Raw genomic sequence first — 20,508 nt, 5'->3', positions numbered from 1 at the left:
CAGCAATGCCCACATCTCATCAACAAATAAAAATAAAAGTTGAGCCTAGTATTTAACCCTGATGCTGTAATGTAGAGATTGTGCCTGTCATCCTGGGTAGAAGCTGAAGAGAAACAGGTTCAATGTAAAAGGATCAATTTTAACCCAGTTTGGTCAATGGGAGGCCGATGGTTTCAGGGTCTCTTCCCTGCCGGGTTAATCTCGCCACCGTCCTCCAACTTCCTCTTTCCGACTGGGCTAATTCGGAAAGAAAGACTTGCATTCATCTCGCACCTTCCAGCACCTCAGAACGTCCCACACTGCAGCCTTTGAAGTGATTTATTAAGTGCACTCATTGCTGAAATGTTGCAGCTAATTTCTACACAGCAAGATCCCATAAACAGCAACGTGATCATGATCAGACGCATCTTTGCTTCTGTGCTGTAGGAGGGAAGCATTAGCCAGGAGACCAGGTAGAAATCCTTTGAGGCGGCGCCATCCACGTGAGGGGGTGTGAGGGCATGCAGCACTCCTGCAGCGTGGGATTGGGAATGTCAGGCCGGGTGTGAGGGCAGGCAGCACTCCTGCAGTGTGGGATTGGGAATGTCAGGCTGGATGAGAGGGCAGCCCGGGTTTGGGAATGTCAGGCAGGGTGTGAGGGCAGCACAGGATTGGGAATGTCAGGCTGGTGTGAGTGCAGCGCGGGATTGGGAATGTCAAGCCGGGTGTGAGTGCAGCGCGGGATTGGGAATGTCAGGCTGGATGTGAGGGCATGCAGCACTCCCGCAGCGCGGGATTGGGAATGTCAGGCCGGGTGTGAGGGCAGCGCGGGATTGGGAATGTCAGGCCGGGTGTGAGGGCAGCACGGGATTGGGAATGTCAGGCTGGTGTGAGTGCAGCGCGGGATTGGGAATGTCAAGCCGGGTGTGAGGGCAGCACGGGATTGGGAATGTCAGGCCGGGTGTGAGGGCAGCTCGGGATTGGGAATGTCAGGCTGGTGTGAGTGCAGCGCGGGATTGGGAATGTCAGGCTGGATGTGAGGGCAGCGCGGGATTGGGAATATCAGGCTGGGTGTGAGGGCAGCGCGGGTTTGGGAATGACAGGCTGGGTGTGAGGGCATGCAGCACTCCCGCAGCGCGGGATTGGGAATGTCAGGCCGGGTGTGAGGGCAGCGCGGGATTGGGAATGACAGGCTGGGTGTGAGGGAATGCAGCACTCCCGCAGCGCGGGATTGGGAATGTCAGGCCGGGTGTAAGGGCATGCAGCACTCCTGCAGCGCGGGATTGGGAATGTCAGGCTGGGTGTGAGGGCAGCGCGGGATTGGGAATGTCAGGCTGGGTGTGAGGGCAGCACGGGATTGGGAATGTCAGGCTGGGTGTGAGGGCAGCTCGGGATTGGGAATGTCAGGCCAGGTGTGAGGGCAGCTCGGGATTGGGAGTGTCAGGCCGGGTGTGAGGGTAGCGCGGGATTGGGAATGTCAGGCCGGATGTGAGGGCAGCGCGGGATTGGGAATGTCAGGCTGGGTGTGAGGGCAGCGCGGGATTGGGAATGTCAGGCCGGGTGTGAGGGCATGCAGCACTCCCGCAGCGCGGGATTGGGAATGTCATGCCGGGTGTGAGGGCAGCGCGGGATTGGGAATGTCAGGCTGGGTGTGAGGGCATGCAGCACTCCCGCAGTGGGGGATTGGGAATGTCAGGCTGGGTGTGAGGGCAGCGCGGGATTGGGAATGACAGGCTGGGTATGAGGGCATGCAGCACTCCTGCAGCGCGGGATTGGGAATGTCAGGCCGGGTGTGAGTGCAACGCAGGATTGGGAATGTCAGGCCGGGTGTGAGTGCAACGCAGGATTGGGAATGTCAGGCTGGGTGTGAGGCCATGCAGCACTCGCGCAGCGCGGGATTGGGAATGTCAGGCTGGGTGTGAGGGCAGCTCGGGATTGGGAATGTCAGGCTGGTGTGAGGGCAGCGCGGGATTGGGAATGTCAGGCCGGGTGTGAGGGCAGCGCGGGATTGGGAATGTCAGGCTGGGTGTGAGGGCAGCGCGGGATTGGGAATGTCAGGCTGGGTGTGAGGGCAGCGCGGGATTGGGAATGTCAGGCTGGGTGTGAGGGCAGCTCGGGATTGGGAATGTCAGGCTGGTGTGAGGGCAGCGCGGGATTGGGAATGTCAGGCCGGGTGTGAGGGCAGCGCGGGATTGGGAATGTCAGGCTGGGTGTGAGGGCAGCGCGGGATTGGGAATGTCAGGCTGGGTGTGAGGGCAGCGCGGGATTGGGAATGTCAGGCTGGGTGTGAGGGCAGCGCGGGATTGGGAATGTCAGGCTGGGTGTGAGGGCATGCAGCACTCGCACAGCACGGGATTGGGAATGTCAGGCTGGTGTGAGGACAGCGCGGGATTGGGAATGTCAGGCCGGGTGTGAGTGCATGCAGCACTCCTGCGGCGCGGGATTGGGAATGTCAGGCTGGGTGTGAGGACAGCGCGGGATTGGGAATGTCAGGCTGGATGTGAGAAATTTCAGGGTGAATGTCTGCTCAAATCTCTGGAGGGGGTTTGAAGGTTCAGACTCCGAGGAGAGGGAGCTACCCACTGAGCCACGGCGCACACACCGAGTTTTAATATAACGCACATATGGAGGATTGAATCCAGGCGGAGGGGCTGACCTGCGCTAGCCTTTGCTGACTCTCTGCGTCGCCTGGCGAGGCTAACGCGTTCTTGGCTTCCTGGATCAGCACGGCAGATCCATCCATCACATCCCGTGCCGTATCCAGCATGGAATTCTGAGCCGGAGAGTTATTGGTCGAGGCGGCCACCCCACGGGCAGCGGACGCCAGTGTCTTGAGGGCTTGTGCTGTTTCTCGTGCAGCGATACCTGAGGAGCAGACGACAATCTGAGCGAACAGTACCGGCACAGTAACAGGTGCAAGAGAACAAACAGCCAATGATCTCCTGCTTTGTCAAAGTTACTCCCTCCTGACCTGCTCCACTTAGTCTGGAGTGGGGTGGGGTCCTTATCTACTTGCCTCAGGGGCACAGTCCACCCAAGAAATCTCAAGCTGAGGGTATATCTCTCCAAGGCAGTGAATCAATGATCTCAGGTTTAACGAGAAACGGCTCTGACTCCCCTTCCCAAATAGTCCAAATAATTCAACTTCCAGGACTTTTTGACTCTGCCATGGGATTCGGGCATCGCTGGCAAGGCATTTGTCACCGGCTCTTAATCGAGAAGGTGCTGGTGAGCTTCCTTCTTGAACCGCTGCAGTCCCCGAGGTGCAGATACATCCACAGTGCTGTTACTGAGGCGGTTCTAGAATTTTGACCCAGCGACAGTGAGGGAACGGCCAATATATTTCCAAGTCAGGATGGTGAGTGACTTGGAGGGAACCTCCAGGTGGTGGGTTCCCAGATATCTGCTGCTCTTGTCCTTCTAAATGGTATCGGTTGTGGGGTTGGAAGTTTCTGCCTAAGGAACCTTGGTGAGTTCCTGCAGTGCATCTTGTAGATGGTACACACGGCTGCCACTGTGCATCAGTGGTGAAGGGTTTGAATGTTTGTGGATGGGGTACCAATCGAACTGGGATGCTTTGTCCTGGATGGTGTCGAGCTTCTTGAGTGTTGTTGGAGCTGCACTCATCCAGGCAAGTGGAGAGTATTCCATCACACTCCTGACTTGTGCCTTGTAGATGGCTTTGAGGGGTCAGAAGATGAATTACACACCGCAGGATTCCTAGCCACTGACCTGCCCTGGTAGCCACAGTATTAACATGGCTAGTCCAGTTCAGTTTCTGGTCAATCGTAGCCCCCAGGATGCTGATAGGAGGGGAATCAGTGACGCTAATGCTACTGAATGCCAAGGGGCGATGGCTGGATTGTCATTTGTTGGAAATGATAATTACCCGGCCACTCGTGGTGTGAATTTCATTTGTAACTTATTGATCCAAACCTGGATATTGTCCAGGTCATTCTTCATGCAGTCATGGACTGCTTCAGTGTCTGAGTCGCCGCAAATGGGGCTGAACGTTGTGAAATCATCAGCGAACATCCCACCTCTGACCACAAGTTGAAGCAGCTGAAGATGGATGGGCATAGAACACACCAGACTGAGGAACTCCTGCAGTGATGTCCTGGGACTGAGTTCATGACTTCCAGCAACCACAACCACAACCAGATATGACTCCAGCCATTGGAGAGTTTCCCCCCCGATTCCCATTGACTCCAGTTTAGCTCGAGCTCCTTGATGCCACACTCGGTCAAATGCTGCCTTGGCGCCAAGGGCAGTCACTCTCACCTCACCTCCGGGATTCAGCTCTTTAGTCCATGTTTGAACTAATGATCCAGGGGCTGAGTGACCCTGGCGGAATCCAAATTGAGCCTCAGTGAGCAGGTTACTGCTGCTCGATAGCACTGTTGGTGACCATTCACATCACTTTGCTGATGATGGAGGGTAGGCCAATGGGATGGTAATTGGCCAGTTGTTCTGATCCTTAGGTACAGGGCACACCAGGCAACTTCCTGGGTAAATGCCAGTGTTGAGGCTGCACTGGAACAGCTTGGCTAGGGGCAAAGCCAGTTCTGGAGCATAAGTCTTCAGTACTATAGGTCGAATAGGTGAAATGTCTGAAGCCATTTCCTGGGAGTGAATTGAATTGGCTGAAAACCAGCATCTGTGATGCTGGGAACCTCGGGAGGAGGGAGAGTTGGATCATCCACTCGGCACTTCTGGTAAAAGATTGCGGCAAATGCCTCAATCACACATGGATGTGCTGAGCGCTCCATCATTGAGGATCGGGATATTTGTGAGGATTCCCAGCGAGTTGGCACAATTTCCGATCACCATTCGGGGCTGGATGTGGCAGGACTGCCGAGCTTTGGGATCACGTGGCCCTGTCTTGCTGCTGTTTCACATGCCTGTACTCCTGTGTTGTGGCTTCACCAGGTTGACACCTCATTTCTAGGTATGCCTGGTGTTGCTCCTGGCACGCTCTCCTGCACATTTTGTTGAACCAAGGTGATCCCCTGTTTTGTTGGAGTGGGGGAATATGCCGGGCAATCAAGCTACAGATTGTGGTCGAGTACAATTCTGTTGCTGCTGTTGGTCCACAGCGCTTCCTGGAGACCCAGTCTTGAGTTGCTAGGTCTGTTTTCTGAATCTATCCCATGCTGGTAGTGCCTCATGGTGGATGAAGACGGGACTTTCATCTCCACAAAGACTACGCAGTGATCATTGCTGAATTACTCTCAAAATGATTTGGTACAGGAGAGATTGTAATGAATCTCGTCAGAGATCTAGATGACCGAAAGCATTTTCATTATTAGCTCTGAGCAGCATTTGACCTCCCACTGTGAACATTTCCTGCTCCTGTCAAAGTCAATGCTATCCCTTGCCATGTTTCACTTTCCAATTTTATAAAGCCCTGCGGGAAAATTAATTAGAACAGGAAACAATAAATCAAGCTGCAAAATAATGAACTCTGGAAAGCTGAGTGGACTCCGAGACTCCGTGTTAGTTGAGTTACTGTCGGAAGCACCGCCTCATTTTGCCACACGAAAGGTCCCACAAACACCAATGTGATAATAGCAAGATCATTCTGAGGAACACACTAACCCCTCGCACCAGGTACTTGCGTTAATGGGTACATTTCAAGAAAGGGAATAGGAATGACCCTGGTAATTATAGGCCAGTTAGTCTTACTTTGGTGGTCGGGAAGGTAATGGAAAAGGTCCTGAAGGATAGGATTTATGACCATTTGGAAAGATGCAGCTTAATCCAGGATAGTCAACACGGATTCGTGAAGGGTAAGTCTTGTCTCACAAATTTTATTGAATTCTTTGAGGAGGTAACTAAGTGTGTAGATGAAGGTAGAGCAGTTGATGTCGTATACATGGATTTTAGTAAGGCGTTTGACAAGGTTCCCCATGGTCGGCTCATGAAGAAAGTAAGGAGATGTGGGATGGAGGGAAATTTGGCCAATTGGATAAGTAACTGGCTATCACATAGAAGACAGAGTGGTGGTGGTGGATGGAAAATGTTCAGACTGGAGACCAGATACCAGCGGTGTTCCACAGGGATCAGTGCTGGGTCCTCTGCTATTTGTGATTTTTATCAATGACTTGCAGGAGGGGGCTGAAAGGTGGGTCAGTAAATTTGCTGATGACACCAAGATTGGTGGAGTAGTGGATGAGGTGGAGGGCTGTCGTAGGCTGCAAAGAGACATTGATAGGATGCAGAGCTGGGCCGAAAAATGGCAGATGGAGTTTAACCCTGATAAGTGCGAGGTGATTCACTTTGGTAGAAAAAATTTGAATGCGGATTACAGGGTCAATGGCAGGGTTCTGAGGAATGTGGAGGAACAGAGAGATCTTGGGGTTCATGTCCACAGATCTCTGAAGGTTGCCACTCAAGTGGATAGGGCCGTGAAGAAGGCCTATAGTGTGTTAGCGTTTATTAACAGGAGGCTTGAGTTTAAGAGCTGTGGGGTTATGCTGCAACTGTACATGACCCTGGTGAGACCACATTTGGAGTATTGTGTGCAGTTCTGGTCACCTCATTATAGGAAGGATGTGGAAGCATTGGAAAGGGTGCAAAGGAGATTTACCAGGATGCTGCCTGGTTTGCAGGATAGGTCTTACGGGGAAAGGTTGAAGGAGCTAGGGCTTTTCTCTTTGGAGCGGAGGAGGATGAGAGGTGACTTAATCGAGGTTTATAAGATGATGAGGGGGATAGATAGAGTGGACGTTCAGAGACTATTTCCTCGGGTGGATGAAGGGGGCATAACTATAAGATTCAGGGTGGGAGATATAGGAGGGACGTCCGTGGTAGGTTCTTTACTCAGAGAGTGGTTAGGGTGTGGAATGGACTGCCTGCTGTGATAGTGGAGTCGGACACTTTACGAACTTTCAAGCGGTTATTGGATAGGCACATGGAGCACACCAGAATGACAGGGAGTGGGATAGCTTGATCTTGGTTTTGGACAATGCTCGGCACAACATCGAGGGCCGAAGGGCCTGTTCTGTGCTGTACTGTTTTATGTACATTTATTTCTCTGCCCCTTGGGTGAAATCTGAAGTTAAAGTGAATCTGACTGAATATTTTGCTATCAGTTCAGGGAAGTACACCAGGGAGAAAAGGTTTTCACACCGAGTTTTGAATCTTTAAAAAAATGAATTTCCAATTAAGGGACAATTTAGCATGCCCAATCCACCTACCCTGTACATCTTTGGGTTGTGGGGGTGAGACCCATGCAGACAAGGCTGGATAGGCTGGGACGGGATAGGCTGGATAGACTGGGACTTTTTTCCCTGGAGCGTAGGAGGCTTAGGGGTGATCTTATAGAGGTCTATAAAATAATGAGGGGCATAGATAAGGTAGATAGTCAACATCTTTTCCCAAAGGTAGGGGAGTCTAAAACTAGAGGGCATAGGTTTAAGGTGAGAGGGGAGAGATTCAGAAGGGCCCAGAGGGGCAATTTCTTCACTCAGAGGGTAGTGAGTGTCTGGAATGGGCTGCCAGAGGTAGTAGTAGAGGCGGGTACAATTGTGTCTTTTAAAAAGCATTTAGATAGTTACATGGGTAAGATGGGTATAGAGGGTTATGGGCCAAGTGCGGGCAACTGGGACTAGCTTAATGGTAAAAACTGGGCGGCATGGACTGGTTGGGCCGAAGGGCCAGTTTCCATGCTGTAAACTTCAAGGATTCTAAGGGGAGAATTTGCAAACTCCATACGGACAGTGACCCCCCGGGGCCAGGATCGAACCCGAGTCCTCGGTGGCGAGAGGCAACTGCGCCACCGTGCTGCCCCTCGAATTTTGAATCTTATACTAAGTACTGTGTAACTCCCTCTCCTCCCTGCTGCCTCAATCCACCCGATGAGCGCCCACCGAGTGTGACGTCATCCATTTTGAATCAGATAAAAGACATTTTCGATCGTCTGCACAATGGCGAGGCTTCAGGAATAGTGGAAGAAGAAAGGGATTCAGCCGGAATGCAGAAAAATCACTCAAATAGTTTTGATAACCCTATCTACCTGTCTGGTAATTCACAGAAACTCGGAATCGCTACGCCATAGGAGGCAACATTTGGCCCACTCCGTCTACACCAGCAAAAAGGGCAATCATGACTCAGACTGAAGGCCTTTGCCTGAACATGATTGTAACAAACAGGAAGAAGCGATGTTTCAGTTATACAGAACCTCGTCAGGTCCCATCTCGATACTGAACATAGAACATTACAGAGAATAGTAAGAAGTTTTACAATACCAGGTTAAAGTCCAACAGGTTTGTTTTGATGTCACTAGCTTTTGGAGCGCTGCTCCTTCCTCAGGTGAATGAAGAGGTCTGTTCCAGAAACACATATATAGACAAATTCAAAGATACCAAACAATGCTTGGAATGCGAGCATTAGCAGGTGATTAAATCTTTACAGATTCAGAGATGGGGTAACCCCAGGTTAAAGAGGTGTGAATTGTATCAAGCCAGGACAGTTGGTAGGATTTTGCAGGTCAGATGGTGGGGGATGAATGTAATGCGACATGAATCCCAGGTCCCGGTTGAGGCCGCACTCATGTGTGCGGAACTTGGCTATAAGTTTCTGCTCGGCGATTCTGCGTTGTCGCGCGTCCTGAGGGCCGCCTTGGAGAAGGCTTACCCGGAGATCAGAGGCTGAATGTCCTTGACTGCTGAAGTGTTCCCCGACTGGAAGGGAACATTCCTGCCTGGTGATTGTCGCACGATGTCCGTTCATTCGTTGTCGCAGCGTCTGCATGGTCTCGCCAATGTACCACGCTTCGGGACATCCTTTCCCGCAGCGTATGAGGTAGACAACATTGGCCGAGTCGCACGAGTATGTACCGCGTACCTGGTGGGTGGTGTTCTCACGTGTAATGGTGGTATCCATGTCGATGATCTGGCACGTCTTGCAGAGATTGCCATGACAGGGTTGTGTGGTGTCGTGGTCGCTGTTCTGAAGGCTGAGTAGTTTGCTGCAAACAATGGTTCGTTTGAGGTTGCGCGGTTGTTTGAAGGCAAGTAGTGTGGGTGTGGGGATGACCTTGGCAAGATGTTCATCGTCATCAATGATGTGTTGAAGGCTGTGAAGAAGATGACGTAGTTTCTCCGCTCCGGGGAAGTACTGCACGACGAAGGGTATTCTGTCGGTTGTGTCCCATGTTTGTCTTCTGAGGAGGTTGGTCCGGTTTTTCGCTGTGGCGCGTTGGAACTGTCGATCGATGAGTCGAGCGCCATATCCCGTTCGTATGAGGGCATCTTTCAGCGTCTGTAGATGTCTGTTACGCTCCTCCTCGTCTGAGCAGATCCTGTGTATACGGAGCGCTTGTCCATAGGGGATGGCTTCTTTAATGTGTTTAGGGTGGAAGCTGGAGAAGTGGAGCATCGTGAGGTTATCCGTGGGCTTGCAGTAAAGCAAAGTGCTGAGGTGACCGTCCTTGATGGAGACAGCGCTCCGAAAGCTAGTGACATCGAAACAAACCTGTTGGACTTTAACCTGGTGTTGTAAAACTTCTTACTGTGCTCACTCCAGTCCAACGCCGGCATCTCCACATCATTACATAGAATGATACTGAACACTGCGTCTCATGAACAGACATACTGGCCTCGAGTGGCAGAGGCGCATATTCAGCAGCACAATGCCAGCCTCGGGCAGGGAAATCTGGAGACCTGATCACCCCCTAATGCTGCTCTTCAATTGGAGCTTCCAAGACAGAGACGGACAGATTGTTTAATTTGGATATCCATGGGTTGTTACAAAGGTGTGCAAATGAGAATTGAGCAATGATTGAATTGGATGTCAAACATGTTACTGTGGCCATGCGGCGAGGGGGGGGGTCATGGCTATGGAGGTCCCCTGCTCACTCAAGGAAGGGGGGGTGGCACAGTGGTATTGTCGCTGGACTCGCAATCCAGAAACCCAGGGTAATGCTCTGGGTGAATTGAAATTCAATTAATTGTTGTAAAAACTGATCTGGTTTACTAATATCCTTTGGGGCAGGAAATCTGCCGTCCTTATCTGGTCTGGCCTACATGTGATTCCAGACCCACAGCAATGTGACTGACTCTAAAATGCCCTTGGAATTAGTCTAGCCAATCAGTTGTATCAAGCCACTAAAATATCTAAAAGGAATGAAACTGGACAGACTGCCCGGCAGTAAGCTGGACACTGGAGATGACAACGGCAAATTCAGCCCTGCCGAACCTGCAAAGCCCTCCTTATTAACATGGGGGGGGGGGTTTGTGCCAAAATTGGGAAAGCTGTCCCTCAGACTTGTCAAGCAACAGCCTGACATAGTCATACTCACGGAATCATACCTGACAGATAATGACTCGGGCACCACTACCATTCCTGGGTATGTCCTGTCGCACCGGCCCAGCAGAGTGGTATGCAGTCAGAAGGGAGTTGCTCTCAAAGTCCTCAATATCGACTCTGGACCCCATCAAGTCTCATGACTTCAGGTCAAAGATGGGCAAGGAAACCTCCTGCTGAATACCACGTACCGTTCACCATCAGCTGAAGAATCAGTACCCCTCCATGTTGAACACCACTTGGAGGAAGCACTGAGGGTGGCAAGGGCACAGAATGAACTCTGGGTGGGGGCTCTCAATGTCCATCAAGAGTGGCTCAGTACTTTCATCAGAGACCGAGCTGGCTGGGCCCGAAAGGACAGAGCTGCTAGACTGGGACTGCAGGTGGTGAGGGAACCAACAAGTGGGAAAAAATATACTTGACCTCATCTTCACCAACCTGCCTGCTGCATCTGTCCAAGAGAGTAGCGGTAGAAGTGACCACTGCACTGGCCTTGTGGAGACAAAGTTCCGTCTTCACATTGAGGACACCCTCCATCGTGTTGTGTGGCACTACCACCATGCTAAATGGGATAGACTCCGAACAGATCCAGCAACTCCAGACTGGGCATCTATGAGGTGCTGTGGGCCATCAGCAGCAGCAGAATGTATCAACCACAATCTGTAACCCCCTGGCCCGGGATATCCCCCACTCCCCCATTACCACCCAGCCAGGGGATCAACCCTGGTTCAATGAAGAGAGCACTGAGCATTACAGGAGCAACATCAGGCATACTGAAAAATGAGGTGTCAACCTGGTGAGGCTACAATACAGGACTACCTGTGTGCCAAACAGCATAAGCAGCATGTGACAGACAGAGCTAGGCAACCCCACAACCTCCTCTCATCGTTCTTTCCTCCAAGGAAAACAGACCCAACCTCTCCAATCTATCCTCACAGCTCCTTATCCCTGGAATCATTCTTGTGAATCTCCTCTGCACCTGCAGTCCCAGTCTAGCAGCTCCGTCCTTTCGGGCCCAGCCAGCTCGGTCTCTGGTGAAAGTACCGAGCCACTCTTGAGAGCCAATACCTTCACATCCTTCCTCAAGTAAGCTCTGCAGTCCTCCCACATCCGGGACCCCCACCCCTCCCATGTATAGTGTCCGTTACACTGAGCTGTACCCACCTGTATAGTGTCCATTGCACTGAGCTGCACCCACCTGTATAGTGTTCGTTACACCGAGCTGGACCCACCTGTATAGTGTCCGTTACACTGAGCTTTACCCACCTGTATAGTGTCCGTTACACCGAGCTGGACCCACCTGTATAGTGTCCATTGCACTGAGCTGTACCCACCTGTATAGTGTCCGTTACACCGAGCTGGACCCACCTGTATAGTGTCCGTTACACCGAGCTGGACCCACCTGTATAGTGTTCGTTGCACTGAGCTGTACCCACCTGTATAGTGTCCGTTACACTGAGCTGGACCCACCTGTATAGTGTCCGTTACACCGAGCTGGACCCACCTGTATAGTGTTCGTTGCACTGAGCTGTACCCACCTGTATAGTGTCCGTTACACCGAGCTGGACCCACCTGTATAGTGTCCATTGCACTGAGCTGTACCCACCTGTATAGTGTCCGTTACACCGAGCTGGACCCACCTGTATAGTGTCCGTTACACCGAGCTGGACCCACCTGTATAGTGTTCGTTGCACTGAGCTGTACCCACCTGTATAGTGTCCATTGCACTGAGCTGTACCCACCTGTATAGTGTTCGTTGCACTGAGCTGTACCCACCTGTATAGTGTTCGTTGCACTGAGCTGTACCCACCTGTATAGTGTCCGTTACACCGAGCTGGACCCACCTGTATAGTGTCCATTGCACTGAGCTGTACCCACCTGTATAGTGTTCGTTGCACTGAGCTGGACCCACCTGTATAGTGTCCGTTACACCGAGCTGGACCCACCTGTATAGTGTTCGTTGCACTGAGCTGTACCCACCTGTATAGTGTTCGTTGCACTGAGCTGTACCCACCTGTATAGTGTTCGTTGCACTGAGCTGGACCCACCTGTATAGTGTCCGTTACACCGAGCTGGACCCACCTGTATAGTGTTCGTTACACCGAGCTGTACCCACCTGTATAGTGTTCGTTGCACTGAGCTGGACCCACCTGTATAGTGTCCGTTACACCGAGCTGTACCCACCTGTATAGTGTTCGTTGCCTTGTGCTGCACATGTTAGGAGCTGTGCCATTGAAGAACCAACAGCCTTCGATGTACTTCCCAGGTCCTGGGCACATTTTTCCAGCTGAAAAGGTAACAAGACAAAAATCCATTCCAGCACACGTCCAACGCTGACAAGTCACACGCACTGTTCATTGCTCCCAAATCTTTAACATTCGTTATCTCAAGGGGCTCCAGTCCACACTGCAGCTCCACCTCAATCATCGCTTGGGATAATTATATTCACTCCCAAGATGTGGGAGTCGCTGGCAAGGCCGAAGAAATTCACCGCCTAACACTGCCCTGAAGAGCTGGCGGTGGCATACCTTCTGCAACCACTGGTTGTGGTTTGGCACAAACTAACTAACTCACCAGACCACCTTATGGTTAAGATTCAAACATGTAGGTGTGGGACTGCAGTCACATATAGGCCAGGCCGGGCAAGGTTTCCTTTCTTGCAGGACGTAAGTAAATCATCTTGTTCTGATGCCCAGATAGTAGGCCGGGTAGGGCATGGCCATTGAGTGTGCCTATGCACACACATACTTTCCAACAAAGTTTATTGGACATCTGACAGGTGCAAGATCCTGAGATGAGATACCGCACAAAATGCTACTTAATAAGATCAGAGTACCTGGTATTGGGGCTTTTATATTAGCAGGGATATAGGATTGGTTAATTGATAGAAGTGAGAGAGTTGGGATAAGAGGATCATTTTCAGGATAGTGGAATCCACAGGGATCCGTGGTGGAGCCACAATTATTGACAATATATATTAATGACTTGGACAAGGGAAGTGAATGCATTATTGCCAAGGTTGCGGATGACACAAAATAGGTGGGAAGGCGAGTGGTGAGGATGACACAAAGTCAGAGGGACAGAGACAGGTTCGGTGAGTTGGCCAAAACTTGGCAGAGGGAATAAAATGTAGGAAAATGTGAATTTATGCACTTTGGCAGGAAAAATAAAGGAGCTGAATGTTATTTAAGTAATAATCTTTATTGCCACAAGTAGGCTCACATTAACGCTGCAATGAAGTTGGAGAAAGACCGCAGAAAACTGCAGCACACAGGGATTTGGGGTCCTCGTGCATCAAGCACAAAAAGCGAGCATGCAGGTTCAGCAGGTAATTGGCAAGGTATAAATGGAATGTTGGCATTTATTTCAAAGCGAATGGAGTATAAAAATAGGCAAGTCCTGCTAAAACCATAAAAGGCACTTGTTAGACTACACCTGGAATATTGTTAGACTACACCTGGAATCGAGAGGTATATATAAAAGTAAGGACATAATGTTGGAATTGTAGAAAACACTGGTGAGGCCACGACTGGAGTATTGTGTGCAGTTCTGGTCACCACATTACAGGAAGGACGTTATTGCTCTGGAGAGAGTGCAGAGGAGGTTTATAGAATTTATCATAGAATTTATCATAGAATTTACAGTGCAGAAGGAGGCCATTCGGCCCATCAAGTCTGCACCAGCTCTTGGAAAGAGCACCCCACCCAAGGTCCACACCTCCACCCTATCCCCATAACCCAGTAACCCCACCCAACACGAAGGGCAATTTTGGACACTAAGGGCAATTTATCGCGGCCAATCCACCTAACCTGCACATCTTTGGACTGTGGGAGGAAACCGGAGCACCCGGAAGAAACCCACCCACACGCGGGGAGGACGTGCAGACTCCGCACAGACAGTGACCCAAGCTGGAATCGAACCTGGGACCCTGGAGCTGTGAAGCAAGTGTGCTAACCACAATGCTGCCGTGCTACCCTCCTCAATGCTACCGTGTTGCCAGTGTAGCTATGAGGAGAGATTGGATAGGTTGGGTTGTTTTCCTTGGAATTAAAAAGGTTGAGGGGTGACTTAATTGAGGTGGACAAAATTATGAGGGGAAGAGATAGAGTGGGCAGGATAAAATAGTTTCCCTTGGTGGAGAATTCTAGAACCAGGGACATAAGTGGCAGAAGGTGTAGAGAGGATATGAGGAAGAACTGTTTTTACACAGAGGGTAGTGGGGAATCTGAAATTCACTGCCCGAGTTGGTGGAGGCAGAGACACTAAACTCTTTTAAAAAGTACCTTGATCTGCAACTTAAGTGCTGTAAGATACAGGGCTATGTACCGGGTGCTGAAAGGTGGGATTAGAAAGGGCATCTGGGTGTCCTCGGGCTGGCATGGACAAGATGGGCAGAATGGCTCCTTCTGCACTGTAACTTTTCCATGATTCTGTGAATACATTTCGATGGTGATGGGGAAGGTGACACATTATCCACTCAAAAAGACAAGAATGGTTTGAGAAGATAGTTCATCTTACAGTCTCCCCTGGCAGTGGTTTTAATTGCCCGTCAGACGCCGCCATCTTGGCATCTTGGAGTTCATTCCTCAGAGTCTGCACCGACTGCAAAGCAGAGTCGATTTCCATGGGTCCGCACGCTTCATGAGCCTGTGTTGAAGAGAATCGCAAACGACTGGTTTTGGTTGATGTTTGGATCTTATCTATTCCATTACCAAACCGTTCCCAACCCCAGAAATACAGCACCTCGGTAAGTGCCGACAGTAGGTCGCTAGTCCACTCGTTACTGACCTTCTGCACAGACGTTCGGAGTTCAGCCAGACTGGTGGCCAGGTTCTTGGCACACTGGCCAAGCTGCATGGCAGCCGCCTGGTCAGTGACAGTGGGCACAGCAGCTTTAGCGGAGGAAACCATCTTACTGCCAGGCTGGAGAACGACAAGGGAAAGATTAAGCAGGGAAACTCACATTTCTACAGCACCTCACACAACCTCAGGAGGTTCCAAATGCTTTCTAAGTGATGAAGCATGTGAAGTGTCTCACTGCTGGAATGAAGGAAACGCTGCAGCCAATTTAAACACAGCAAGATCCCACACACAGCAATCTGACCAGAGAACGGTCTTCAGTCATGCTGAGTGAGGGATAAATGCTGGCCAGGACAACCCCCTCTTCTTCAAAACTGTGCCATGGGGTATTTTGTATCCAGGATCGATGGGGCCTCACGTTTCATCTGGAAGCTGTCACCCCTGACAGGGCACAGCTCCAGCAGTACGGACCCTCTGACAGTGCAGCACTCCCTCAGTACTGACCCTCCGACAGTGCAGCACTCCCTCAGTACTGACCCTCTGACAGTGCAGCACTCCCTCAGTACTGACCCTCCGAAGTGCAGCACTCCCTCAGTCCCGACCCTTTGACATTGCAGCATTCCCTCAGTACTGACCCTCCGACAGTGCAGCACTCCCTCAGTACTGACCTTCCAAAACTGCAGCACTCGCTCAGTACTGACCCTCCGACAGGGCAGCACTCCCGCAACAATGACCCTCTGACAGTGCGGTGCTCCCTCAGCAATGACCCTCTGACAGTGCGGCACTCGCTCAGTACTGACCCTCCAACAGTGCAGCACTCCCGCAGCAATGACCCTCTGACAGTGCAGCACTCCCTCAGTACTGACCTTCTGACAGTGCAGCACTCCCTCAGTACTGACCCTCTGACAGTGCAGCACTCCCTCAGTACTGACCCTGACAGTGCAACACTCCCTCAGTACTGACTCTCTCAGTGCAGCACTCCCTCAGCACTGACCCTCTCACAGTGCAGCACTCCCTCAGTACTGACCCTCCGACAGTGCAGCACTCCCGCAGCAATGACCCTCTGACAGTGCAGCACTCCCTCAGTACTGACCCTCTGACAGTGCAGCACTCCCTCAGTACTGACCCTCTGACAGTGCAGCACTCCCTCAGTACTGACCCTCTGACAGTGCAGCACTCCCTCAGTACTGACCCTCTGACTGTGCAGCACTCCCTCAGTACTGACCCTCTGACAGTGCGGCACTCCCTCAGTACTGACCCTCTGACAGTGCAGCACTCCCTCAGTACTGACCCTCTGACAGTGCAGCACTCCCTCAGTACTGACCCTGACAGTGCAACACTCCCTCAGTACTGACTCTCTCACAGTGCAGCACTCCCTCAGTACTGACCCTCTGACAGTGCAGCACTCCCTCAGTACTGACCGTGACAGTGCAACACTCCCTCAGTACTGACTCTCTCACAGTGCAGCACTCCCTCAGTACTGACCCTCTGACAGTGCAGCACTCCCTCAGTACTGACCCTCTGACAGTGCGGCACTCCCTCAGTACTGACCCCCTGACAGTGCAGCACTCCCTCAGTACTGACCCTCTGACAGTGCGGCACTCCCTCAGTACTGACCCTCTGACAGTGCCGCACTCCCTCAGCACTGACCCTCTGACAGTGCGGCACTCTCTCAGTACTGACCCTCTGACAGTGCCGCACTCCCTCAGCACTGACCCTCTGACAGTGCGGCACTCTCTCAGTACTGACCCTCTGACAGTGCCGCACTCCCTCAGTACTGACCCTCTGACAGTGCAGCACTCCCTCAGTACTGACCCTCTGACAGTGCAGCACTCCCTCAGTACTGACCCTCTGACAGTGCGGCACTCCCTCAGTACTGACCCTCTGACGGTGCCGCACTCCCTCAGTGTTGACCCTCTGACGGTGCCGCACTCCCTTAGCAAGACACTGGATGTGTGAGACTCAATTTCTGTTCAGACCTCGGGAGTGGGACTTGGACCCAGTACCTCCTGGCCCAGGAGTGAAAGAGCCATGACTGAGACAGACATGTAGCAGCTTCCAAAATCTGAAACTAAACTCTCGCACTATTTTCGGCTTTTAATTGAACTGTGGAAATAATATAGAATCTCGGAATACCACCCACAAACAATTTAACCATTTTCAGAGACATTACAGAAAATTAATTAGTTGAACGTCAGTTTAAATATCCTTGGATTATTTTACTGAGCCACTTAATTGGGGCTGATTTGCAGAATGCCATTAAATTGTCAGTGGGAAGAATGTGTCATTGAACAAACACATGGGGTGCCAATATATGTGGATCATTTAAACCTGGAGAGTTCTGCCATAGAAAAACAGGCCTATTACTGGTGTTCAGTAATCACCGTCTGAGTTATTGTCTAGCTGTCAAGCACAATTATAAGAAACAAATTATCCGAGGCAGAGGGGCCAGGGAATACTCGGATTGTGATTCAGCAAGTCTTGGCAACTCACCAGTCAACACATTCTGATGGCTGTCAATGTATAACCTTCGCTTCTCGACACCCCATCCACCACCTTAAACGTCCACTCCCTCCACCACCGACACACAGTGAGTGGCAGCCGTGTGTACCATTGACAAGAAGCACTGCGGGATCTCACTGAGGTCAGCACCTTCCTATCCTGCGACCTCTACCACCCAGAAGGACAAGGACAGCAGACACAAGGGGAGTAGCGCTACCTGGAGGTTCCGTGCCCCCTGGTTCTCTAGCTCTTGTATCTCTGCCCCTTGTACTCGATCCCTCAACCATTGGAAATAGTTTGTCTTTCTCGAGTCTCTCCCATCTTCTCTTACAGACTGCTATAATATCACCATGTCGCCTGCCCAGTGAAAACAAAAGCCAATTTCTCATATCTGCCTTCATGTTGATATTTCTTCACCCCTGGCAGAATCCTATTCTACTCTCCCTCCAACCTCAGTGTGCATCTGATAGTGTGGAGCACAATTATACACTGTGCTTTGACTGGACTCCGACTGTGATATCGGGTCCCCATGAGCTCACCTTTTATACACCCAGAGAGAGAATTCTGGACCCTGTTCATTTTGTTTGACAATGTTATCAAACTGTTGTGCTGTCTTTCATATTCTGTGAACCTGGACCCTAAGAGTCTCTCTTCGCCCGGCACCAGTCCAGCACATTCAGAGTGTTCCCGCTCCCTTTCTTTCAGAAACCAAATTAAGCAAATTACGGGGCAGCACGGTGGCGCAGTGGATAGCACTGCTGCCTCACGGCACTGAGGTCCCAGGTTCGATCCCGGCTCTGCGGAGTTTGCACATTCTCTCCGTGTCTGCGTGGGTTTCACCCCCACAACACAAAGATGTGCAGGCTAGGTAGATTGGCTGCGCTAAATTGCCCCTTAATTCGAAAAAGAAATTGGGTACTCTAAATTTAAAAAAAAAATGTAAAAGCAAATTACTGCGGAGGCTGGAATCTGAAGCAGAAAATGCCGGACAATCTCAGCAGGTCTGACAGTATCTGTGGAGAGAGAAGGGGGCTAGCGTTTCCAGTCTGGATGACTCAGCTCTGACAAAGAGTCACGCAGACTGGAAACGTTAGCTCCGTTCTCTCTCCACAGAGGCCGTCAGGCCTGCTGAGATTGTCCGGCATTTTCTGTTCTTGTTGCATCATCTCACATTTCGTGACACGGAATTCCACCTGCTATTTTTCAGCCAATTCTCTCATCGTATTAATCGGCCTCGATAGCTTTCGCCCCAAAGAACAAACCGTATTTGATACATTCAACATCTACTCACACCACTCGCTAGGCTGGTATCCAAATCACTGATCATAGATCGAACAGAATGGCCCCAAAATTCATTTCCATCCGCTCTGTAAAACTGTCCTTGTCTTACATAAGAACATAAGAACTAGGAGCAGGAGTCGGCCATCTGGCCCCTCGAGCCTGCTCCGCCATTCAATGAGATCATGGCTGATCTTTTGTGGATTCAGCTCCACTTTCCGGCCCGAGCACCATAACCCTTAATCCCTTTATTCTTCAAAAAACTATCTATCTTTATCTTAAAAACATTTAATGAAGGAGCCTCTACTGCTTCACTGGGCAAGGAATTCCATAGATTCACAACCCTTTGGGTGAAGAAGTTCCTCCTAAACTCAGTCCTAAATCTACTTCCCCTTATTTTGAGGCTATGCCCCCTAGTTCTGCTTTCACCCGCCAGTGGAAACAACCTGCCCGCATCCATCCTATCGATTCCCTTCATAATCTTATATGTTTCTATAAGATCCCCCCTCATCCTTCTAAATTCCAACGAGTACAGTCCCAGTCTACTCAACCTCTCCTCGTAATCCAACCCCTTCAGCTCTGGGATTAACCTAGTGAATCTCCTCTGCACACCCTCCAGTGCCAGTACGTCCTTTCTCAGGTAAGGAGACCAAAACTGAACACAATACTCCAGGTGTGGCCTCACTAACACCTTATACAATTGACCTTGCTTTCTTTCCTCAAACCAGCTTTTAATCCCAATGCTCTATCCTTTCCTTTCCCTCACTTCCATGTCTGTAAATCTTCCTTCGTAATCTCCTGCGTGGTAACTTGTAAAAGAGTTTGCTGAAATCGGTGTCGACTGTCAGTGACTGTCCCCAATTGTCATGTCTGTCAGCTCCTGAGCCAACTCCAAGAGGTTTGTCACAATGAACGTTTGAGGAGGACAGAGGGTGTGGCTGTAGGTATGGAGGAGTGAGGGGCTCAGTGTCCTGGATGTAGTGGGGACAGTCAATCAAGGCCCGAAGATGATGGGCCCAGAGGGCAGTGTCGGTACTGTCCACATTTGAGTCCGTCTCAGGGTGTTGGTTGGCAGGGTCCGTCCGGGTTGTGTGTTCATCTACAATATTCCAATTACCCTCGCTGATTGTGATCTCAGACAATATCCTTTACAATGCAGAGAAGGGAGGGTCAGTTGAGCCTTGCCCAACAGCGTACAGCACTGATCACGAACAGGAACATTCAATAATCAGTCAATTAAAAAACACAACATTGTTTCCTCCAAAGTAAGAAAATCACAGAAATGTTACGATGCTGAAGGAGGCCATTCGGCCCATCGTGTCTGCACCATCTCTCCAAACAGCATCGTGACTGCACCATCTCTCCAAACAGCATCGTGACTTTTAGTGCCATTCGCCGCACACCTGCACATTCAATCTAACGCCCTCTTGAATGCCTCGGTTGAACCGGCCGCCACCACATTTCCAGGCCGTGCATTCCACACCCCAACCACTCGCTGGGTGAAAACGTTTATCCCACATCACATTTGCCTCTTTTGCAAATCACTTTATTTATTTATTTATTTTTAATTTATAATTTTAGAATACCCAACACTTTTTTTCCAATTAAGGGACAATTTAGCGTGGCGAATTCACCTACATA

General features: G+C 50.7%; 1 protein-coding gene across 1 annotated transcript in view; it reads right to left on the bottom strand.

Moving 5' to 3' along the window:
• LOC140404494 (talin-2-like) overlaps positions 1-20,508 on the bottom strand; it is a 392,578-nt gene that overhangs the window by 152,606 nt on the left and 219,464 nt on the right. Inside the window, 4 exon segments of the mRNA XM_072493108.1 lie at positions 2,636-2,844; positions 12,472-12,574; positions 14,806-14,934; positions 15,076-15,210. Of these exon segments, the coding sequence (XP_072349209.1) occupies positions 2,636-2,844; positions 12,472-12,574; positions 14,806-14,934; positions 15,076-15,210 (576 nt within the window).

Source organism: Scyliorhinus torazame, chromosome 30, assembly GCF_047496885.1.
Source record: "Scyliorhinus torazame isolate Kashiwa2021f chromosome 30, sScyTor2.1, whole genome shotgun sequence".
NCBI classification, from domain to species: Eukaryota; Metazoa; Chordata; class Chondrichthyes; order Carcharhiniformes; family Scyliorhinidae; genus Scyliorhinus; species Scyliorhinus torazame.
This window is presented reverse-complemented; position numbering and strand designations above follow the sequence as displayed.